This window comes from Heterocephalus glaber, unplaced genomic scaffold (genome assembly GCF_053883595.1).
Source record: "Heterocephalus glaber isolate CG9 unplaced genomic scaffold, H.glaber_assembly_v1.0 deba00001140, whole genome shotgun sequence".
Lineage (NCBI taxonomy): Eukaryota > Metazoa > Chordata > Mammalia > Rodentia > Bathyergidae > Heterocephalus > Heterocephalus glaber.
In genome coordinates this window covers 305,630-329,054 of record NW_028258200.1, presented here as the reverse complement: position 1 = coordinate 329,054, position 23,425 = coordinate 305,630, and the positions used below count along the sequence as shown (strand labels likewise).

The window sequence follows — 23,425 nt, the reverse complement described above, 5'->3', positions numbered from 1 at the left end:
CCGGAAGACCGCGGGTCACAGTCGGGCAGCAGTGGGGGAGTCGCGGCGGGTCCCAGGCGGGGTGACAACCCAACAGGAAACAGCTGCGACCTCCTCAGCACAGGTGCGGGCACAGGTGCACGTAGGCGCGGCCCCTGGGGACCCAGTGTCACCGCGCAGACATAACACAAACAAAACATCCACACTGCCTGCCAGGTAGGGAGTTCACCTTGCACAGGAGCCTGGAGCCCAAAAACACTCCACTACCAATTGTTGCTGGAGTTGTCTGTGGTCACATTTAGGTCAAGTCACAGGAACAAAACCAGCACAGAAGCTGGCATAGACTGGAAAGGTACCATGCCAGCACAACGAAGGGCCAGTGCAGAGCCCCAGGGGCAGCTGGATGACAGCGACCAGTCCTGTGTGGCTGCAGTGTCGCCCACGGCAGGTTTAGGTGGTGAGGACAGGAGTTGCATTTTTAAATTTTTCTAATTTTCCAAATGCAGCCGGCAGTGGCACTTGTCCACAGAAGTGATTTGCCCGACTTCCTACTACTAGTCCCCCCACCTCATCCACTTGTTCACTTATCTTAGCAGAAATATTTTAGACAAATAATGACATTTTATCTCCAACACGTCAGCATCTCTAAAAACCCACAATACCTTTAGCAAGCCTAATAAAGTTAGCAATGACTTCTCAATGCTATCTAATTCCTAGTCCACGTTTACATTCCCCTCCTTTCCCCAAGACATCCCCACCTCCCGGGTTGAACCCGGGCCTTGAAATGCTATGCAAATCCCCAATGGGCCACACCCCCAATCCTTTTTTTCTCCCCAGTCCTCTTTTTTTTGTTTTTAATATTTTATTTTGAAACAGATCCAACTTGTGATCCTCCTGCCTCAGCCTTCTGTTTAGCTGGGCGTACAGAGATGTGCCGTCACACCCAGACCAAAACATTTGTTACAGCTGGTTTATTCAACGTAAGGATATTCCTCTAATCATTTACTCTCAGTGGAATCACCCATCCTACCCATCTCACATTTTTTTTTATACCTTGACACTGACCTTTCTGAGGAGTCCAAGCGAGTTGTCCCTTGAGACAGCTGCTCTGTCACGTTCCGGTTTGTGTGAATGTGTCCTCAGGGCACCAATAACTGGGTCCTGTACATGGAATGAGGTCTGAGTGCTGGGTCCTGCGTATTCAGCGATGTCTCCTAGATGCTGACTCGATAGCTGCTGATTCTGCTTTAGTGCGACTCAAGGCAGATGCTGCAAAAGTTACGAGTCACATCTTGTAACCACTAAATAACCTGTGGAGTGATTTCTTTTTCTTGTTCTCATTTAGCGTTTAAATTAAGATGTAATTTACATATAATGTGATTCACCCGTTTAGAGTGTGGTTTTTTCCTCTTTTTTTAAAATTTAGTGGTACTGGGGATTGAACTCAGGGCTTTCCACTAAGCTACATCTTCAGCTTTTTTCATTTTTTATTTTGAGAATCTTGCTAAGTCACTGAATTCTCCAGGCTTGGCTTGAACTTGTGATCTTCCTGCTTCAGCCTTCCAAAATGCTGGGATTATAGGCATTCACCACCACACCCAGCTTTATCTCCATCACTGCTTTTGTTTTTTTTTTGTTGTTGTTGTTGTTTTTGGTACCAGGGATCAAACTCGGGTCCTTTTGCTTTTGAGGCACTGAGCTAAATCCCTAGCCCTGTTATCTCCATCACTGCTTTTTTTTTCACACCCAGCTTTAGAATATGACTTTTGATAAGTACATAGTGCAACTGTTGCCACAATCAGGGGTATGAGCTGGGCATGGTGGCTCACACTTATAGTCCCAGCACTTGGGAGGCTGAGGGAGGAGGATTGCCACAAGTTGGAGCCCAGCCTGGACTACATAATAAGTTCAAGCCCTGCCTGAACTATGTATTGAGACTCGGTCTCAAAAAACAAAGCAGTGGGCGGGGGATTTAGCTCAGTGGTTTCGCCGCCTGCTGCGCGAGCACAACGACCTAAGTTCAGTCCCCGGTACCAAAAAACAAAAACAAAGCAGTGAGCAGAATGAGGGTTTTCAGGATGGGCAGGTAGGGGGTGCAGGGGCTGCTCCTGAGCTTCAGTTGTGCAGTTGCAGAGCTCTGCAGCACACCCTGCATCTGCAGTTAACACCTACACACTGCACCACACGGCACTAAGAGGTGATCTCGCCACAGTGTAGAGAGCATACTTCACATCCCCAACTTGCCCAGGCACCTTGCAGGCAGCACCCCATCCTCGAGCAGGGTTTCACTGTTACCCAGGCTGGCCTTGAACTTGCAGACCTCTTGCCTCAGCCTCCCAAATAGCTAGGATAACAGGTGTGCACCAGCATGCCTTGCTTGGGCTCATGAATTTTTTACATTCAACATCTTTAAATTCATCCAGTCCTTATCTCCCCACTGCCCATCTATTGAAAGAATTTTTATTAGGCTCTCAGGTGAGATGTACACAGGGAAACAGTTTCTATCCATAAGCTCAGGCTCCTAAGGAGACAAATGACTAAACACTGATCAGGATGTGCTGGGCTGTGACCACCAAGAGTAGCTGGGATTCTGATACCAGAGGAGGGACACTGCCCTGGAACCAACAAGTGTGAATGCATGTGATGAGACAGGACTCGCTGTGGGTTTTTTTTTTCATGTAATGGCATGTTTTTTTCTCAATTTCTTATTAGGACATTTGTGATACATAGTAGATACCCTCACCATGGTGGAACTGCAGCATATACATTCTGCATCTTGATCCTTTTTCTTTCCCTCTCTGCCCTCCTAGAGCCAACTCTTTTTCTTTTTCTCAGTACCGGGGATCAAACTCAGGACCTTGCACTTGCGAGGCAGGCTTGGTACCACTGAGCTAAATCCCCAGCCCATCAAAGAGCCAACTCATTGATGATTCACTGATCCCTTGTATTATTTTAATCTCAATTTCATTAATTTCTGCTCTGCTCTTCATAATTTGTTTCTGACTCAGATTGTAAGTCTAAGGCCTTGAGCTGCACTGTTGGGTTTTTGGGCTCTCTCTACAGCTCTAAACCTCCTAGAAGTGCTTTCATCACATCCCATAGGAATTGGCATGTTGTGTTTTCTTTGTCATTTGATTCTATGAATTAGAATCATTCAGATTTCTCTGATCCACTGATTATTCAATAATATATTGTTTAATCTCCATGTGTTTACAGTTTCTGTGGCTTCTTTTGCTGCTGATTTCTAGCCTCATTCTGCTATGATTGATGCTATGCAGGGGATTATTTCTGTTCTTTTGTATTTGTTTTTAAGATTGCTTCATGGCCTCATGAAGATATGGTCTATTTTGGAAAAAGTTCCATGTGCTGCTGACAAAAATGTTTATTCTATCATTGTTGGATGAAACCCTTTGTTGGTATCTGTTAAGTCCATTTGTTCAGTGGTGTGGTTTAACTGATGTTCGTTGATTTCTCTCTGGCTGACTCAATTTCAAGAACAGAGTATTAAAGTTTCCTGCTTTTAAGTCCAGTAGTTTCTGTTTTATGAAACTGGGTGACCAGTATTCAGTGCATAGGTATTTACAGTTGTTACCTGGCCTCCTACTGTGGATGGGCCATAGTTTCTGGCCTCCCTCAGCAGTTGAGAAAAGAAGTTACAGGCAGGGAGGTTGGAATGTCACTTGGTCTCTCTCACAGAAACCCTTGATCAGAAACCAGAAAGAGACCCCACACACTCCTTTATGCTCTTTTTATTCTTCCTCTGTTTTGAGGGGAGGGAGGCAATGCAGGAAAGGCTCTCAGGAGCCCCTGCTGAACTCAAGAGTGGGAAGCCAGCCAGTGGATTCAGGAGGCTTTGGCCAGCCCCACCCCCACCCTCGGCCAGAAATGACCCCTGAAGTCAAGGGACAGCAGCTTGACACAGAAGGGCAGCTGAGTTCCTCCTCCTCCTCAGCCCAAGGCGTTCATCAGGGCCTGGGCCTGCTTCAGCTCTGTGGGAAAAAATGGCCAGAGGCGGTCAGAGAGATGTAAGGGACCGCACACCCCCCAGTGCAGTGGAGCCTTACCTGCCAGGAGGACCTGGAACTTGTCTGCTGACAGGGCCATGGCCACAGGCTGGGCCGGGGCACCAGGGGCCACTGCCACCTCTAGCCGCAGGTGTACCAGGGGCTCCTCCACAGAGCGTAGCAGGCTGGAGCGCAGGGTGTAGTCCACCCGCCAGCCCACGCTCACCAGCCTGTTCACTGCGAAGGGGATAGGGCACAGGGGACACTCAGGCAGGTGGTCCTGTCCCAGTCCCTGTCTGGCCTGGCCTGCAACCCTCAAGACCGTGTGGCCTTTTCCCAGGCCGGGCACAGGGCAGGTGCTTAGGAACAGGCTTCAGAGAGCAGAAACCCGGACTCAGTTGGAGACTCGGGTCCAGGGGAGGCACTTTGCACACACAAGCACACATGCACACCCCAGCCTCGACTCACCACGCAGGCTACAGGCACGCAGGGTCTCCTGCAGGGCACCCTGTTTCTCCTCGTAGCAGCGGCAAAGGCTGGCTGCATGCTCTGTGGGCAGGAGTGCACTTGGGTGGTGGATCCCAGCGAGGGCCACACAGTTTAGCTCCCGCCAGCAGCCCCTACCCCAGGTCCCACCTGCTGTCCCCTACCCACCTTTGGGTAGCCCCAGCTGCTGCAGTTCACTGGACAGGGACTCGCCGTCCACGCTGTGCTTGGCCGCACTGGACAGGATAAAGCTCAGCACTGCCACTGTGGCCTTCACGTCACCGGACTCTGAAGAACAGGGTAAGGGGTGTCACTGCAGCCACAGCCACCTCCCTGAGCCACAGGCACAACTGTTCCCTCGGAGCTGGCAGAGGAGCAGGCGGCCCTGTCGGGGGTTTGTCCGGCCTGCTCCTCTATTAAGGCAGGGGATGCAGGGAGGCTCTGGGGAGGAGGGGACCCAGTCACCCAGGATGTGTGACACAGCAAGCTACTCACCAAACTTGGTGTCTGCTGTGAGCTTCAGGATCTTTTCATACTGTGGGGAAAGGAGGCACTGAGTGGGTACAGGACCACCAGCCACATGACCCCAGCCTAGACCCTGTGTGAGGAATGGACTGGGCTACTGGGAGGGATGAGGTGTCTGGGAAGGCCACAGGACAGCAGGGTGACAGGCCCTATACTCACGTCAATCCCCTGTCCTAGAAGCTCCCTTAGCACCTGGCTACACAGCAGCCTCAGCTTCACAGAGGACTGGAAAGGAAGTCCCTGTGTCACCCAGACCAAGCCGCCTGGTCCTCAGTGTTGAGGACAGGGTCAGAGAGGGCAGCCATGTGACCAGGTCACAGAGGATGGGAACAGCTGAGTGACCTCACCATCCCCCCAACCCACATGGACCCATGCACTCAACTATCTTGGCCAGCGTGCTGATCTCCGCCAGGACCCAGTCGGGACAGTCCAGGTCCCCACAGAACCGGAACCTCTGCAAGGAGTGAGGCAAGCAGTCAGGCTGCAGAAAGCTGAGGTGTGGCCAGGACCCATGTCCCAGGCAGTCACCCTGGGTGACTTGTTCTCCCCATCACCCAGCTGTTTAGAGAGAACACTCCCTGACCACAGCCACCAGACCATGCTCTGATGTCCGCTATAGGCCCCAATTTGCCAGCTGGTGCCAACCATGTGCTTTCCCCACAGCAGACTCATCCCAAGCGCTGCACAGTGGGAACACAATGCCCCAGGGGATCCTTCTCCCCTCTGCCCCATCCCTGCTGAGGCTCAGCCACACCACTTCACTGCTGTCCTGCTCACCAGTGCTGCTCCTGTCTGTGTCCTTGCTGTCCCTCTCACCCTCTTCAGGCCTTTGCTTAAAGGCCTCAACAGATGGGCCCTTCCAGGTCCACTTTCTAAAGCGCCCCCTTCTGGGGGCCAGTGGGCGTGCTCGCTATCTTCATCATGTGAGCCCAGGCCCAGCAAGATTGGGCTCTGCCCTGCCTGCCCTTCCCTAGCCTCCGTTCCGTCCCCCAGGGTGTGCACACTACCTCCCACCCTTGCCCCAAGCCTGGGTAGGGACTGTGCCTCACCCAGCCATCCTGTCCTCTGCTCCCTCCTCATTGATGTACCCTTAGGAACCCAACATACACAAAGACAAGTTAGGCCTCTGCTCCCGGAGTGCTTTCTTGTCTTGTTTTGGAGTAGGGGGATTGAACTCAGAGCCTTAGCACTGAGCTACGTCCCTATCCCTTTATTTTGAGACAGGGTCTTGTCAAATTGCCAGGGTTGGCAGTGAACTCTTGATTCTCCTTCCTCAGCTTCCCAGAGTGCGGGGACCACAGGCATGGACCACCACACCCGGCTGGAGTCTTAAATCTGACCCGGGTGCAAGCTCTGACTTCCCCTCTGATCCTCAGCTGAAATACTGGGCCTGGCGCAGACGAGCCCGCAGGTCCCTTCCGTGCAGGAGGGCAAGGCGGGTGCACCGAGCAGCCCATGCAAAGCTGCTTCCTGCTCTGACAGCGTGGGGCTTCCGGAAGCGGGCACCGGGGACCCCAGGGGAGGCCAGAAGCGGGCGCCTTGCGACGCCTCGCTCCGGGGGTCTCAGGGCAACCCGTCCTCCCGATCGCCCCGACTCTGTGCTCCCCAACCCGTTGACCCGAGCTCCACTCTGCGTCCCATCCTCACCATGGCGCCAGGAGGGAGCGGGCGGCAACTTCCGGCGCGGTCAGGTGACCCGGCGGTCACGTGACTGCTGCTCCTCCAGGGGAAGGTGGGGCCGTAGAGTCGGTGGGGCGCCGGAGGAGATCACTACTCTTAATTCATTCTTCCTCTCTCCCTCCCCCCCTCTCTCCCCCTCCCACCCCCCCCCACTCTCTCTCTCCTTCCCACCCTCCCTCCCTTTCTCTCAAAAGACATATTTTTAAATCCTTATAGAAGGTCAGATTCTCCGATTATGGGCTCTTACAGCCCCGTCTGCCTTCTTTATCATGCTACTCATTGTGGGACTGCATAACCTTTGTTCCTTTTCTCCAGCCCCATTGTGATTAAATATGAGTTAATGGATAAAGATGCTTGTTAGTTTTGGGACACTAGATATAAATCTGTAACAGACCTAAAGTCCCAAAGTAAACTACTCAACTCCTTGTTTGCCCGGAACTGATGTTCTGGGCACCACAATTTTTAGAACAAGCTGCAAAAGTCTGCTGACCATCAATACGTGACAGTCGACCACTAACCTTTGTTCCCTTTTCTTTAATTCTATATGTTAACTTCCCCCTCAACCCTCTATAAAAACAGCCTCGGACTCTGAGCTAGCTGCCTCTCTAAGCTATTTTGCTTTGGGAGTGCCGTCTGGCCAGACTAATAAAGGTCTGTTTTATTTTCCAACTTGTCTGGTGTGTTCCTTCCCGGGTGTTCTTTGCTGCAGTCAGCTCCTCGGAGCGTTTGGTAAGGCTCTTGGTCTTACATTCTGAAGGCACCGCTGGGATTCCTGGGTGTGCGTCACTATAGTCAGCTCCTCGGAGCGTTTGGTAAAGCCCTCGGTCTTACACTCATAACACGTTACAGGCCTACATTTGCTTGAATCATTTGATTACTGTCCACTTCATATATTTCCAGCTACCCTATCTGTCATTAATCTCCAGTGGGTGCCTCAGTGAGTATTTGTTGAATGAATGAAATGTGATTTGGGGACCTTCTGAAAAAAGAGAATTAAAGAGAAGACTTAAATTATTACAAAAAAACCCCCCAAAAACCTTATTGAAACCTGGGAGTGGTGGTGCACACCTGTAATCCCAGCACTCCAGAGGCTGAGGCAAGAGGATCACCATCAGTTTGAGGTCAGCCTGGGGTACACAGATCATCTGGAAAAAAAATCCAAAAATTTAAAAATAAATACGAACTTTAATGAATTGTGATATATATATGGGGGGGATTGAACATGCAAGGTGTGATCAAAATATATGGTGCATATTTAAATTTTTTAAAATTTACAGTTAGTAAAAGATACATTCCCATGAATCCCGCCCAGACTCTCCCCCTCACTTTGAACACATTTATCCCATCATTCTTGCCACTTTCTGAAAGTCTGGAAGTCCTCTTTCCTGAGTGTCTTGACAAGGTGTGATTAAAAAATACAGCAAATGGGGCCAGGGATTTAGCTCAGTGGTGCCGCAGCCTGCCTCACAAGCGCAAGGTCCCGAGATCGATCCCTGGCACCAAAAAAAAAAAAAAAATACAGTGAATGCTGCTCCCCAATGTCAGACTTGACTTAAGCGAGTCCTTCACAAACAAATAGGGCAAAGAAAACCGGCTGCTTTTAGCAAAGAACAACAGCTTCCCAGTAAATTGGGCAAATGGACTCAAAATGTAGTATATAAACCTGCTGGCGCTGAGAAGTCCAGTAATTGTGTACACACCTGAGCAGACCATCCTTGGGTATCTAAGTCATAAATATTTCACCCCAGATTCCTTTGCCCCTTCAAAATTATATAAGCCTAATTCCTTTCCCAGTTAGTTGCTAATATCTCTCTCCTAATTAGTGTTAGCCCATCCTCTCAGGGATGAAATCTCTCCCAGCTAGCTGCAACTATTTCTCTCTCCTAATGTCAGCCTATCCACACATGAATGTGATAAACTTGGCTTTTCCTAGCTACCTGGTAGAATCTCCGGATTTTAGTCTGTTAACTGAAATAAACTTTACTTTCAAAAGCCTATTTTTTATTATTATTTACTTTTTATTGAATTTGTTAATGTTACAGAGTTCTTGCACTGCCAAACCATGCCTGAGAATCAAAAAAAAAGAAATGGTACAGTGGAGTGCCTCACCCACCCATCATACAGTATTTAAAACTTGATTCATGTGCATTATGTAATTTCACAATCTTTTTTTATTTTTATTTCTATATAATTTCACAATCTTAAAAAATTATAACAAGAGCTGGAATTTAAATCTGCTATAGGTCTTCAGATTTCCAGTACAGTGTGCCATTAAATAAAACCTCATATTCATCTCACTCCACCTCTCAATAATATAACCCCCAACAAAATTTTGTGGGACAATCCATACTTTTCAAGAAAAATATGTGACTCAAGGTCCAAGAGATTACTTGTTTTTGGTTCCCAAATGAAGTCTTCAGCTTAACCAAGAATCTCTTATTTTTCACTTAATCATCCAAACTCCTCTCGCTGGCTCAGCTACTTACCCAAATATACCAGAAGGCAGACACCATACCTGCCACCTCAAATAATGACAACATTACTGCCCACAGTGGCCAGCAGGGGCTGTCAGGAGGCACTGTGTGTGACCCTCCTAGGAGTCCGATTCCTGCACCAGCATGTTCGTCAAGACTGAAATCCTACAAGAAAATGCCCCCAACACCAGGATAGTTTTACTTATTGCTTTACTCTTGCCAGTAGCATGTCTGCAACTCCTGCATTTTGCAAAGGGATTTATTATAGAGAAATCCAGACTCTGCAGCAAGTGGTCACTACCACTATGAAATCTTTCTACTGAACCAAACATACCAGACTAGGGAAAAACTGCTACACTATCTCATTAGATGGAAAAAAGTTCAGTAATCCGGAGAAGCTTCCTCAAGAGCTTCCTCAAGTCCCTTGTAAGAACCACTATATACTACTGGATAGTCTGTAATCTGCAGTTATTAAAAGCAGAAGTGCTACATCCATGTCTTTAGCCTGCCTTTCCAAATGAACACTTTGAAGACACCAAAGGTTGATAACAGAGCTAGTTGGGACAATCACTGCATCTACAGAATGGCCAGTACCTTCAAAATCTGGGCACAAGTATGTATGGAATTCTCAAAGATCAGGCAAGAGCCATGAAACTGAAACAGGTGCTAGGTGAGGTTTAGCTTGTGTTGTCAAAAGCCTGTTTTTGATAAGTGGATTCTTTAGGACACCCAGTACTAGCCAAGAGCAATGCAGGCTGGTAAAAACACGGTGGTGCTTCCTCATCCACTTTATTCACCAGATCTGGCATCACGGGACTTCTGGCTCTTCCCCAAAGTCAAAATGACCATGACAGGAAAACATTTTGAATTGATTCAGGACATTGAGGCAGCTGTGAAGCATTTCAATTCATGCCACACACTCTTGGGTATGCACAATGTCCCCTCCATCCCCAGGCCAGGGCTGGTCTCTGTGTGACCTCCTGTACTTGCCCCAGGGCACCAGCCAGGAAACAGCCTGCTGGACACCATGCTTGCCCCTTAGGGACTGCTGGGACCTTGGGCAGGTCCACACCTGGCCCAGGCCCAGCCATACCCACTGAGGCTGTAGACCACAGGACCTCCAGGTCCCATCCCACATCCTATGTGGCTGGATCTGTGGAAGAGATGTCCGCCCTTGGGTTCTAGAAGGTCACTGCCATGCCACCCACCTGGACTTCTCCTGCCCATGTATTAGGGCAGAGGTCCAGCAAGGCCCCTGCATTATCTGTGACCATGCATGCTCTTGCCTCTGTAACCCTGAGGACACCTGTCACCTCCAGACCAGAACAGCAGCCAGCTGCCACTCCCTCTACCCTCTCCACATCTGTACCCACATCTGGAACCCCCAGTGCTGGGCTCCTGTTTGCATCAGGGGGTGGCCACATCCAGGCCGAGGCCTCCCCATCTCTGGCTCCCTGAGGACCCCTGGGGGTGCTGACCCCACCAGCTTGCCACCTTCCCCCTCCCTGGCCAGGCAGTCTCTGTGCAGGGCTGTGTCCTCCACCTTGGGATCTGGGCACACAGCACACTGTGACCTTCAGGGTCACCAGTAAGGTTTTCACCACTCTCTGCAGCCCTGAGACCCTGGGGCATGTGGCAGCTGAGTGGGCACCTGCCCTCACTCGGGGTTCTCTGGGCCCCACCTGGCCTACCTCCTTGCTGAGTACTCCAGGGCCAGCTACCAAACTCTCCCCAGTCTGGCTAGGGTTTCTCTTCCCCCAGGGACAGGTGGGTTGGGCAGGGGGAACCTGGGAAGCAGAAAACCAAGGAGATCCACGGGGGAAAACCTCCCAGCTGTGGAGAGCTTACCTGGCAGCCAGAGGAGGGTTTTTCTGTGTGGCCCAAGGCTGCATCAGGAACCCTTGGTCCCTGGCGCCAGCAGAGCCAGGCACTGTTGCTGCCTCGGTTGCAGCCCTGGGCAGCAGAGGCGCCTTGGGTGCGGTGCCATTCCATATCTGTCCGCCAGGGGGAGCGCCGAACCACTGTCCATCGTTCTTTGGTTCCTTCAGCTCATGCGGTTCTTAGGTTCTTTACAATCACTTGGTGCCCACTAAGGGTTGGAGGATCAAGGCTCCTGTCCTCGGGTGGGCTTCTGTCTGCACAGGGAGACAAACAGAAGGAATGATGGGGTGTCACTGCAGCCACATGACAAGCTAGGGAAAAGGAGGGACAAGCTGGCCTGGATGCGCACTTGAGAGGCTGAGGCAGGAAATTACAAATTCCAGCCCACTTTGCCTGGGCAACTTAGCAAAATCCCTTCTCAAAAAAAACAAAAAACAAAAAGAAAAAGCAGCTGGGTCTGGTGGTGCACGCCTGTGATCCCAGCTCTCAGGAGGCTGAGGCAGGAGGATTGCCATGTGTTCAAGGCCAGGCTGGGCTACATAGTGAGACCCTGTCTCAAAGAAACAACAACAACAACAAAAAAAGTTTAAACAAAGGGGAGGGGGACTGGAGATTTAGCTCAGTGGTTCCACCGCCTGCCTCACAAGTGCAAGGTCCCAAGTTCGATCGCCAGTACCAAAACAAAACTCTAATCTGATTTTTTTGGGGGGGGGGGTACCAGGGATTGAACTCAGGACCTTATGCTTGTGAGGCAGGCAGCAGAACCAGTGAGCTAAATCGCCAGCCCTAAAACTCTGCTAATTTGAAAGAAACACGGGAGAAGATACAGGCAGGCTGAGCAGATTCCCATTGTGTGAAGGTGGCCCAGAGGAAACCCTCCTGAGAGAGGGGCAGGTGACCTGGGGTGAAGGGAAGGGAGCAGAGAGAGCACGAACCAGGACCCCAAGTGACAAGGTGCCCCAAGGGGGCGGATTGGGCAGGAGAGAGCCTGAGGCTGCGGGTGGCCTCAGGCCCTGGTCCTCAGCTCCTGCCCCTGTACTGTGAGGCTTTCCCTGGCTTTAAGGGCACTGACATCCTGGAGCTCAGGTGAGTGGATGTGGCACAGGACACTGTCCCTGGCTGCTAGACTCGCCTGCTCCCTGCCACATCCAGGACCAGCAGGTATCTCTGCTGTGCGACCTCAGTGGCCTGAGTCTGATTCCACTACACCATGGGACAGGGGAGGTGGAGGCAGAGGTGGCAGGATGGGGTGGAAATGACCTGTTAATAGACGCCAGTCCCCTGGGGTTGGGCTCTGTTTTCAAATCTCTGGGGAAAGAGGACCTGGATCAACAGCTCTGTGATTTCATGAGAGGTCCAGAAGGTCCACGTTGTCATTGCCCCACTTGACAATGAGCAGACCCAGAAGCCTCTAGGTAACTTCTTCCCGGTGCAGGGATTTAGAAGCTTGAATACTCCCAGTGACTGGGAGCTCACTATCCAAGCTCCAGCTGGTTAGGAAGTTTTCCCATTTAATGAACTGAAGTTTCCTTCCTGTGACTTCCTGGCCCAGGGCCTCAACAGAAGTCTTATGTTCCCGCCCCTGGGATGGTCACAGAAGGAGGAGTTATTCTGGATCCTAAACCTGCTGTGTCCAGGTCTCTTCCTGGACTTCCCCTGCCAGCCCCCTGCCTCCAAAGAACGGGGCCAGTGGATCTTTCTCCTTCAGGCTTTCAGGAGTCCTCAGGTTTGTCACCTTCCTCTCTCAGAGCTCTGCTCCTTGTGATGCAGCCAAGGCTGTTTTTCTCAGTGTTGCCCAGACCAGCATCTCGGAGCTCACAACCACTGCAGGCTGGCTGGGTGGACCTGCTTGAGCTGTCCCTGCCAGAGGCCCACTGGATTCCTAAGGGCAGCCTGTGGGGTATCCACAACTCACCTTTGGGGAGCTGGCTTTGCTTTCTCCTGGCTGCACTATTCAGAGCCCACAAGTCTTCAGGAAAGGGTGCATCAGTCTTCTGGTTTTTTTGTTTTTTGGTACCAAGGATCGAACTTGGTACCCTGCACTTGGGGGGCAGGTGGTGGAACCACTGAGCTAAACCCCTGGCCCTGTTTTTTTTTTTTTTGAGATACAGTCTCGATAACTATCAGGCTGAACTCACTGTGTAGCCCAGGCCGGCCTCGAACTCATGGCGATCCTCCTGCCTCAGCCTCCAGAGTGCTGGGATTACAGGCATGCGCCAACACACCCAGCAGCAAAGGGCACATCATTCCCATCAACCTAGATTCGACCCTGGGAACGCAACTGGATGGGTTCAACTGGGCCTGCATCGACCCATTGGGCCAGAGAGGCCATGGCTCCACCCATAGCCCGGACTCCACCTATAACCTGACTCCGCCCAGGCCCCGCCCAGATGGTTTCTCCGCGCACCCTTTCCCCTGCCTGCAGTCCCGCAGCCTCCTGCTGCTCTTGGGAGTGAGCCCTGAGTCCCAGCACCTCTGCCTTTCCCAGGAACCAGAGGGTAAGGCTCCAGCTCAGTCACACAGCAAGGGAATTCCTCCCTCCTGGAACACCCAGACGTGGACTCCCCCAGGACAGCAGCATGCTGTCACCTTGCCGGGGAGGCCAGCTGACCTTGAACCTCAGGGTCCCTGTCCTGCCCGCTGGTGGTTGGAGTTGGGAATGACGCTCCCTACCTTTCCCCTGCTCTCACCCTATGGGGAGGGAGCTACACTGGGGCAGCAAGGCCTGGAAGTAGGTACCATTGCCCAGTGGGTGGGGGGCCGGCAGCCCTGTGCCCCCTAGGTTCCTCAGGATGCCTGCATCCCTAGGAGGGGCCCAGGGTCTCAGTCCAGAGGGGCAGGAAAAGTTGTCAGCCTTGCTAAGATGCTCACATTGGTCCTCTGGGGTATAGAAAAGGCAGGGAGCACTGAGACAGCATAGAAACTGCTCTTAGTTCTAGACATGTTTAGGCTGTCATCTGTGGGTGTAAATGAAGGGGAGGAGAGTCCAGGAGGAAGCAGTGGGGTCTGAAGCCGACTCTGGGGCCACTCGGCCTCAGGCACCTGCCACTGTAAGTCCTGGCCCTGCTCGAACGAACTCAGGCCTGCAGAGCCTTGACACCAGCCCAAGCGGACTGCTGGGAAAGCATCTTGCAGGCAGCCACTGGTGCTGCCTGGGCGCAGGGGCCCACAGGGTGTCTGGGGGAGGGGACAGTTCCAGACTGGCAGACATCCTCGTCCTGAAAGTCGAGCCTGTGGCATGATGACCACTATTTGTTACTGGGTTATAAGACTCACAGTGGCCAGGACCATGGGGCGTCTCAAGGACCCACAACCCCTCAAACACACAGCCAGGTCCCAGCTCCAAAACCACTCAAATGCTTTAATAACCCAGCCCTCAGGTGCACCCCAAACCCTTAAATAAGGCAAAAGGGCCCAGTCTGCCAGCCCGCAGCTCAGAGCAGCACCTGCAGGGCGGTGGCCCACAGCAGACCTGGTTGACAATGCTGTGACAGGGAGGACCAGGGTCCTCAGTCCAGATCTTGAGACTCAGCTGCCACTCAGCCTGTCTGCTCTGGTCCTTGAGTCCCTGCAGCTACTTGGCAGATTCCAAAAAACAACATTCCTGGGACAAGGCCTGAGGTGGGGGAGGCAGCTCAGGAAGTCAGTCAATTGGGGATTGGCCTGGGGTCTCCCGGATATGGGGCAGCAGGCCCAGAGAGAAGCTGGCACCAGGCTGAGCTGTGACCCTGCTGCAGTGCTGGGGAAAAGCATGAAGTCATCTACACTGTACAAGGTGCCACTTAAGGACAGCCAAGTCTGGAGACACAGGGACTTTCTCCAAGGAGGTTCTGCCACCTCTGCCTCCTACTTGTCCTGGGCCAGGGGAAGAGACCCCATCACATGGGTGCCATGCCACCCAACAACCCTGCGAGGTAGGCTGTGCTGTCCTATTTTACAAATAGGAAATGGGGGCTGGACAGAGGTGGAGTTTCTGCCCAGGTCACCAGGGAGGGACGCAGCAGCCAGGCCTTCTCCAGGAAAGAGGAACAAGAAGTCCTTCCCAGTAAAGACCTTCAGGTCAGAACCTCAGAGCTCACAGCCCAGCTGGTGGCCCAGTGAGGGTTGAGGATGCTCATAGGACAGGTGGCCATCGCAACAGCACTCTCGACCAGCGCTACAGGGGATGGCTCTGGCTGCCCAGCAGCTGTGGGCAGGGTGGGGGCCGGTCAGGTCCCGAAGTCTTGTGGCCCCATGTGGGCAGTGCCAGGCCATTGAGCCAAGCGGCTTCCAGCAGAGTACGGAAGCGGGCCCTCAGGGTGGGGCCTGGTGGGCTGGCACTAGCAGCAGGGGCAGGGGAGGGACCCTTCGATGCTCCCTCAGCAGGTGCCTCTGTCTTCTCTGGGCCAGGGCTTCCTGGTGGCTTCCTCCCAGGTCTCCTGACCTTGAGGACTGGCGACTTCGGAGCCAGGGCTGGGCTCTCTGGCTCATCTCTGGCCACCACGGACTCTGAAAGGGACACAGTTCCAGCCTTGGTACCGAGGTCACCTGGAAAATGAACAAAGTCAGGCTACAGACCTTGCATACCGCCTCTCAGTCTCTAGTCACCAGCCAGGATGCCACAGAGGGTCACATAGCCCTTCCTCCCAAGCCCTGCTCCTCCCAGGAAACACCAGAACCCATCAGATGAGCGCCCAGACAGGAGAGGGTGTTTGGGACCAAGGACAAGAAAGGCACCCGGCAGGTTAGGAACCACTGACCAAGCACAAAGCCTATTGTACAGGCGGGGAAACTGAGGCATGTGTGAGTCCTGGCATATGGGAGAACCATCATCCTTCTGCCATACCAGCCCCAGGACCCAACAAAAGCCAGAGCCCAGCAGGATGAGGGACAAGGAGACCAGGGGGCCCAGCTATGAGCTCAGTGCGCACCAGGGAGCTGGCCACAAGGGAACAGGGGACCCCAGAAGAAACAGCAACAGGGAGTGTTCCCTAGGGGCACCTGTGGCTCAGGGAGGGAGTAGGGGGAGGCACAAGACCCAGCCAGTGGCAGGCGCCCCACCTCACTGGGATTCCTGACCCAAAGGAAGAGTCCAGAGTCAGGAATTCTGGTCAGCCAGACCCCAGCTGCACATACCACCCCAGGCCTCACTCCACCCTGACTGGGCGGAGGGCCCAGGGCAAGGCCACTGCCAGGGGAGGAGACCAGGTTCTGTGGGGAAACAGCTGGACACAGGCTGGGCCAGGGCAACAGAGGGGCACAAGCCCTTGAGTATGGGCACACTAATACCACCCTTCCCTAAGGCTGGCCTGAAGGAGCCCAAGTGTCCACACTGAGTTACATCACAGCCATTGTGTGACCACATGGATATAAAGGAAGCCAGCCAAGAACAGGTGCTGCCTGTCACTTAGGGTAGGGAAAGCAAACTACAAACAATCCTTGGACTCCTGGGGGATATTCTGTGCCTGCAAGTGCTAGGGATGGTCACTCCTCACTGGGATGCAGATTAGGGGTGAAAAGGAACTTAGAGTGGAAGCCAGGAGTGTGCACTGGGTGGAAACACCAGGCACTAAGAGTCCAGCCGGAAGTGGGTTATCTGGAGCGCGAGTTCAGGAGAGGGGAGGCCAGGCTGTACAAAGACATGTGCAAGGTAGAAGACAGGCCACAGCGGAGCCCTAGGATGCTAAAGGAGAAGCCCATACCAAAGAGAGGAAGAGGGAAGGAGGAAGAGGGCATCCAGGAAGGGGCTGCACCAGGAAGGGCCAGGAAGGTCTCCATTCAGAACACTCACTGATTCTGGAGGGTCTAGAGGAAGAGGGGTTCCTAGTGCCCACCCTGGCACGAGTTCCTGGAACAAGCCACCCGCCGTAACCCACTCACACTGTGCACACACCTGATACTTGTCACACAGCTCTGGTGGCTACTAGGGCTGCCCATGCTCACCCAGCTGGCGGCGGATGCAGTCGCGCCACTGCAGGCCCAGCAAGTCAGGGTAGATGTCAGGCAGCTGGCGCAGGGCCAGCAGCTTCAGCATGCGTGAGGTGCAGCCCTGCAAGGCGCGCTCCCGCAGCGCGCGCTCCTCTGACAGTGTAGTGGGGCGAAGCTCCACCCGGTGCTCCTGCAGCACATGGTCTACTGAGGTGGGCGGCAGCCTCGGGAAGAGCCGCTCCTTCACCAGGTGGATGGGCACGAAGATGGCACCTGCCCGTACCACATGGGGGAAGGGACACTGCTGTGTGCACACGAACTTCTGCAGCTGGGACAGCAGCCTGGCCAGCAGCCCCTGTACAACTTGGCAGTCCTGCCATGCGGCCCGGCCCCATGGCCCAGCCATGTCCAGCCATTCACGTAGCTTCTCAGGTGGAGAGTGGGCCACAGATCCCGAGATGGCATCACACAGGGATGTGTGCAGCCCTGTAAAGTGCTGCTCTGTAGAGTCTGCTGGGGCCCCTGTGGAAACCGGGACTGGGGCAGGGGCTGGGGCTGGGGCTGGGGCTGGGGCTGGGGCTGGGGCTGGGGCTGGGGCAGGGGCAGGGGCAGGGGCAGGGAGAGGGCCACAGGCAGGGGGCAGGGGAGGGACAGGGGCAGGGGATGGAGTGGGGATGGGGGTGGAGGCTGGGGGACTGGGCAGGGCCAAGTTGAAGCAGGCCACTGGCAAGGGCTGGGTAAGAAGCTGCAGCCCCATGGGTACAGGGGATGGGGTGGACACAGTGGGCTGGGGGGGGGCTGGAGGTGGGGTGGGTGTGGACGGGTCCATGGCTGCAGGCAAGGGTGCTGGGCGGAGCATCTTGAACTTCCGGAACATGAAGGCCACAGAGCTATGGAAGCTAGTCCTCGGCGCGGCCTCTATGGTCGCTGGCATCTCAGGTGCTCCTAGGAAGCTGCTCCTTGGCATGGCCTCCATGGTCACTGGTGTCCTGGGTACTTCCGTGACCATCTTCTTCAGGGCTGGCAAACCTGACACTGTGGTCCCCACCGCTGTCCCATCCATAGGTGCAGCAGGGTTGGGCTGCACTGCAGGACCGGGGGACTTGACAGGGGCAGTCTCTGCCAGGGACTTCTTCACACTCAAGTCCAGGGCAACTTCCTCGTGGAGAGAGCAGTGCAGCCCTGAGGACCCCTCTGTGGCAGGCAAGGGCCCCCTACAGCCCTCATCTTGGCTCTTGCTGGTGGCTGTGCCCTCGGCCAGCTCAGCTATGGCTTCCACCGGCTCAGGTGTGGCCTCAGGGGTCTGCGCATCCAAGTAGTCACGATAGGGGGCCAGGCTGAAGACGTTGTCAATGATGGGCATTGGCGGAGAGCTGGGCGGCCTGGCACTCTCCTTCTGTGGGTGAGGCTGGTGCTCCTGGGTACATGTGTGCAGTGCTGGTGAGGTCTGGGGAATGGGGCTGTCCCGGATAACAATGGGCCCGAGGTGCTCCTCACACCGGGGCTGGGGCTGCTCTTTCCTGCAGCTGGGCAGCCACGTCTTCTCCTCAGCTTCCTGTGCTGGCTTCTCTGCAGGCCTCACAGGGTCGGAGCACATCCGGCTAGCTGGCAGAGGCTGGCACACCCGCTGGAAGGCACTGGGCTGTGGCACAGGATGTGCACTGTTCTGGGGAGGTGGTACACTTCCCAGTCCTGGGGATGCGCCATAGAGAGACAGGTCATCTCGGACATACGGAAAACCCAGAGTCTGGGGGGCGAAGTCCAGTGGGCACTGAGGGGCAAGAGGGGGCTCCACCTTGAGGCCTGGTGAAGGGGCTGGGATGGGGGCAGAAGGGTAGGAGTAAGTATCCAGCCCCGAGGAGGGCATATAGGGGGTTTGGGCTGCCTGCTGCCTCGGGTAGGAGCTGCCCAGCCCACCAGCCTGGTACCTGGTCCTCTTGTGGGCTCCCAGGGGCTGCAGTGGGAGTACGGAGCTGTAGCCACCCTGCTTCTCTGGGTGACGACAAGCTGAGGAGCAGGGCAGGGCCTGTGGAGGGGGTGGCAGTGGGTAATGGGTGGGCACTGTCTCTTGGAAGGGTGGCCCCAGAGGCTGGGCCCATGGACTGGAAGGCCCTTCTGATACTGGCTGTTTGGGGTCCCCGGAGTAAGGAGCTGTGTACTTGGGGGCCAGGAAACCTGTGTTGTGGACTGCCCGATATTTGTCCAAGAATGATTGGCATGGGGAGAAGCCTAGCGAGGTGTCTTTGCCAGGTCCTCCAGCTGGCACTCCGCACAAGAAGGTACCATCCAGGGACTGGCCCTTGCCAGGAGCAGGGGCCAGAGAACAGGGAGGGTCAGCTGATGGCAACAGGGACCCGGGCACCAAGGTCCAGTCAACATCCAGAGGCCTCTTCGCTGGCCCCTCGCCCAGGCAAGTGGGCAGCCCATAGCACAGGGGGCTGCGGTAGATGGGCTTGGGCGCTGCCAGTGGTGGGCCTGGGTATGGGTGAGCCGGGGGGCTGAAAGGTAGGAGCTCCCCAGGGCCTGAGTCCTGCATCTTCTCAGAGCCTTCTGCCGGTGGCCGATAGAGCAGGCAGTTGGCCAGCAGGCTGTCTGCCCGAAGTGGGGGTCCTGCCATGCTGGTAGGGTACAGGGGTGGGTATGGGGTCCACGATGCCAGCCGCTCTGGCCCTGCCTTGGGGGTGCTCCCCATGGGGCAGGAGAAGTAGGCCCCTTTGTAGCTGCAGGGGTCCTGGCTGCCAGCAGTAGGGGGCAGGCTGTGTCCAGGCCCTGAGTCAGCTTCCAGGCGGGGCAACTTGCCATACATCAGGGGCCCCAGGGGCCCCAGGGGCCGCTTCTCCGCCATCACTGGGACAGCGTCAAGCCCTCCAGGGCCTCTGCTGCTTAACTGTGGACCTAGGGAAGAGAAAGATGTCAGTGAGCAGGAGCAGGCGAGGCACAGGCTGTAGGCCAGGCTCTCTGGCTCACAGCCCCTGAACAAACTGGCACTCAGTGGGCTCAGGTTAGACCACGCGCAGGAGCTATAAGTGTGGGGGGGGGCCCTCTATTTTTTGAGGGGTGATTTGAGACAGGGTCTCCCTATGTACTTTAGGCTGGCCTGAACTTACTATGTAGCCCAAGCTGGCCTCAAACTCACAGTGATCCTCCTGCCTCAGCCCCCTTGCAGACATGCGCCACCACACCTGGCTCTGACTCTTATTCTTTAAATTGCAAAACCACTTGTTGAGGCCAGGTGTTGTGCTTCATGCTTCTAATCCTAGCATTCAGGAAACTGAGGCAGAAGGAGCACTGCAAGTTCAAGGCAGCCTGGGCTACAAAGAAAGACCTTACCTTAAAAAAAAAAAAAAAAAAAAAGATGTTGGGCCAGGGATTTAGCTCAGGGGCAATGTGTCTGCCTCGAAAGCGCAAGGTCCTAAGTTCAATCCCAGATACCACAGGAAAAAAAAAAAAGATGCCTGCTGCATCAAAACCACAGGACCCAGGCACTGTCTACAAATTCAGATTTCTTTTTTTTTTTTTCCATTTAATTTACTGGTACATTTTAGGTATACAGTACAGTTACATTCATCATTGGGATCTTGTACCTGTACATGATATATCTTGGTTCTTATTTTTTCCCCTTCCCCTCCCCTCCCTTTACCCCCCTCCCTATTTATAAAGACTTTGTTTCCATTTTTTCCTTTTCTCATATTTTTTCTTTTCCCTTCTTTCCTTTCCCCTTCCCCTACTTCCCTTATTCCTCTGAACATTTTCTTCCTATTTCACAATATCAATTATACATTTTGATTCTTATTTACATTTTTAGATTTTTTTTTTTTCTTTTTTTGGTGCTGGGGATCAAACTCGGGTCCTTGTGCTTGTGAAGCAGGTGGCAGAACCACTGAGCTAAATCCCCGGCCCTAGATTTCTTTTTTTAAAATGGTGGAGCTAGGCCTCAAACCCAAACTCTCAGGCCAGGTGCCAATGCTGACTCTGGGCTTGGCTCTGTAGGGTAATCAATCCCCCTAAGAGAGGTCGCCCAGCTCCTGGGTCCATACCAGCCATAACCCCCAGCAGCAGCATCCAAGCCATCCAGCAGATGGGGCTCAGAGCAAGGGGAAGACAGCCTGTGTCCACCCAGGGCCTCACGTACGTGTGCGTGTGCGTGTGCGTGTGTGTGTGTGTTGGAGAAAGTCTAAGGCCCCGGCAGGGCCACAGAAGGATGGGGGCCAAGACCCAGAGAGGTCAATGGTGAATCCTTCCTCAACACAACAGGCACTCAGTGGCCACGAAAGGCCCCATCAGGCCTGCTGGGGTCACACTGATCCTCCGGCCTCGGGTACACCCCGTTCCCTAAGACTCTCTGTGGCTTTGAAAGGATGAATCAGCTCAATCTTACCATGATGAGGCCAAGGGCCAAGTGTCACAGGTTTCTGTCACCAACAAGCAAGAACCAGCCCTCTCCTCCCATCTGGCTGGTGGCCAAATGACAGCAACAGGCTCAGAGTTAGACCAGCAAGGGGACAATGCTAGGGTTGCAGGGGCTGATGCCTACTCCTAGCCCAGCCCAACTGTGAGAGGGAGCCAGGCAGGGTTCCCATAAAGAAAACTGGTCCATCTGGCCAGCATGCAATGCTCAGGGGCACTTGGGGAAGGCAGGAGGGGCACCAGGACCCCGGCCACAGTTCTAGGAGCAGTGCTGGATAAGGACCTGTATCCCAAGGTTGAATGGTTTGGGGGTGCTTTGCCCTCGGGGAGCTCAGGATTCATTAAGCGTGGCTTTGGTCTCAGCAACTGTTCCTCAGGCCTGCACCATATCTAGCCCCAGCCCCGGGAGTTCTCCTCTCCTGGGCCCAACCTAACCCGTGCCCTTTGCCTTGGAGGCTTCCGGAAACCCCTGGGGACCCAGCCACCAGACACCAGGCCACCTAGGACGCTCAGGAGTCCTCGGCGGGGCGGGGGGGGGGGGGTGTCCAGGGAGCAAGCAGAGGAGACCTTATTTCCTGCCAATGGGGGCCCTCCCCATTCGGAGTGCAGCCAAATGTAGGTGCTTCTACTCCACCACTCCACCACAAGAGATGACAAGCGGGTAAGTGCTTAGAGGGTGCCTCAGGGAGCAGGACCCGTCACCCTCGAGGGGAGGGGGTTCTGTGTCTTCTTAGCTGAGCTCCCGCCTCAGCCAGGCCAAGGGCATGGTCCCGAAGACCAAGGGAAAGGACAAGCGGGGACATCAGGACTCAGACAACGGTTCCATTAGCATTGTCCGGTAAGGACACTTGGTGACCCATGCCCAACTTCCACCTCCCTGCACCTGGGCGCCCCTGGAGGCGGCTGGGCCCCACTTCCCCGGCCAGGCCCTCGGCTCTCCAAGTCTCCAGTGGGGAGGGCGGGTGTGGGTTCGGCTTGAACCTTCGCCCCACCGCCCGCCGCTCCAGACCGCGCGGGCTTTCATGTGTCCCACGCCCTCCCGCTGGCGCTGGGCGCGAGTGCACCCCAGTCGGCTGACACAAGCGCCGCCACGCGTGCATCCAGAGCGTGCTCGAGCGCACACGGCCCCCGCCTGCACCCGCACACGTGCGCACGCCCGCGCCCGACGCCCGCAGATCGCTGAGGCCGGGAGCAGGCGCGGAGTCCGGAACCGCCGCCTCGGGCGACCCCGCCGGATGGACCGGGGCCCGAGCGTGAGTCACGCGCGGCGCGGAGCCCGCGGGGCCGCCCCGTCCCGCCCCTCCCCCACGCCGTCCCCGCCCAGGTCCCACGTGAGCCGACGGGGGGGGGGGAGGCCCGAGGCTCGGCGCGACTCCTCCTTGCCGCCGGAGCCCCAGATCACGGCCCGCCCTCCGGAAGCCGCGGCCCGGGCCCCGCTCGTCCCAGGCTGGCCGTTGGGGGCGCCCTGGGGCCGCGCCCGCCCCCGCCCCACGCGCCGCGGCGAGGCGAACTCGGCCCAAGTTTCCGCGCTCGCCCGCCCGCCCGCGCGCGCGCTCCAACCCCACCTGCAGAGCCAGGCCTCGCGTTGCCGCCTCCCGGGGCCACGGCCGCATCCTCCGGCGCCGTCCGCGCCGCCGGTCCCGTCCGGCCAGGTCTGCGCGGGAAGTCGGAGCGATCACGGCCCGGAGCCACCCAGGGCGCAGCCGCTCGCGCCGCCGCCGGGCGCCGTCTGCGGTCCCGGGCGGGGCGGGCCGGGGGCGGGCCGGGGGCGGGCCTAGGCGGGGCCGGGCCGCCTCTGGGAGCCGTGCTCCCCGGGGTGCGGGAGCCTTTCTGGGCACCTCGGCGTCGCTCTCTTCATCGATCCGCGTGGGCGGCCATGCGGCCTCGCCTGGTCCTCGCGCTAGATTGCGCGTCCATTGTCATTTTGTAACTCTGTGACCTTGTGTGGTGTGTAGTTGCCACCCTTGCCAAAGATGGTCTTAAACACCTGGCACATAATAGGTTCCTGGCAGTCTTGGCTAGGACTGCTTGTATTAGGGGGCTGGAGAGAGGCTAGCAGGGTGCATTGCAGACGTGGGTATG

At 55.3% G+C, this 23,425-nt stretch overlaps 2 protein-coding genes across 6 annotated transcripts; both read right to left on the bottom strand.

Annotated features, from left to right (window-relative positions):
* Positions 1 to 3,712: 3,712 nt before the first annotated feature.
* Commd4 (COMM domain containing 4) lies at positions 3,713 to 6,819 on the bottom strand. 4 transcript variants are annotated; one of them, XM_004872047.3, is made up of 8 exons: positions 6,642 to 6,819; positions 5,377 to 5,448; positions 5,154 to 5,219; positions 4,965 to 5,004; positions 4,638 to 4,757; positions 4,452 to 4,532; positions 4,044 to 4,220; positions 3,713 to 3,968 (listed from the first exon to the last, which is right to left on the bottom strand). In XM_004872047.3, exons 1-8 carry the CDS (start codon positions 6,642 to 6,644, stop codon positions 3,928 to 3,930), a joined length of 600 nt encoding a protein of 199 aa, XP_004872104.1. In that variant the 5' UTR covers positions 6,645 to 6,819; the 3' UTR covers positions 3,713 to 3,927. The 4 variants fall into 4 exon arrangements, with proteins under 4 accessions (XP_004872104.1, XP_004872102.1, XP_021105740.1 ...); XM_004872045.4 differs by having other exon boundaries at positions 5,772 to 6,644; XM_021250081.2 differs by lacking the exon at positions 5,154 to 5,219 and having other exon boundaries at positions 6,642 to 6,794.
* A 7,551-nt stretch (positions 6,820 to 14,370) lies between these two features.
* Prmt2ip (PRMT2 interacting protein) lies at positions 14,371 to 23,071 on the bottom strand. Of its 2 annotated transcripts, none has more exons than XM_087210243.1 (3): positions 22,909 to 23,071; positions 16,952 to 19,831; positions 14,371 to 15,556 (listed from the first exon to the last, which is right to left on the bottom strand). In XM_087210243.1, the coding sequence occupies exons 2-3, from the start codon at positions 19,779 to 19,781 to the stop codon at positions 15,186 to 15,188; spliced, it is 3,201 nt and encodes a 1,066-aa protein (XP_087066369.1). In that variant the 5' UTR covers positions 19,782 to 19,831; positions 22,909 to 23,071; the 3' UTR covers positions 14,371 to 15,185. The 2 variants fall into 2 exon arrangements, with proteins under 2 accessions (XP_087066369.1, XP_087066370.1); XM_087210244.1 differs by having other exon boundaries at positions 15,384 to 15,556; positions 16,902 to 19,831.
* Positions 23,072 to 23,425: the final 354 nt, after the last annotated feature.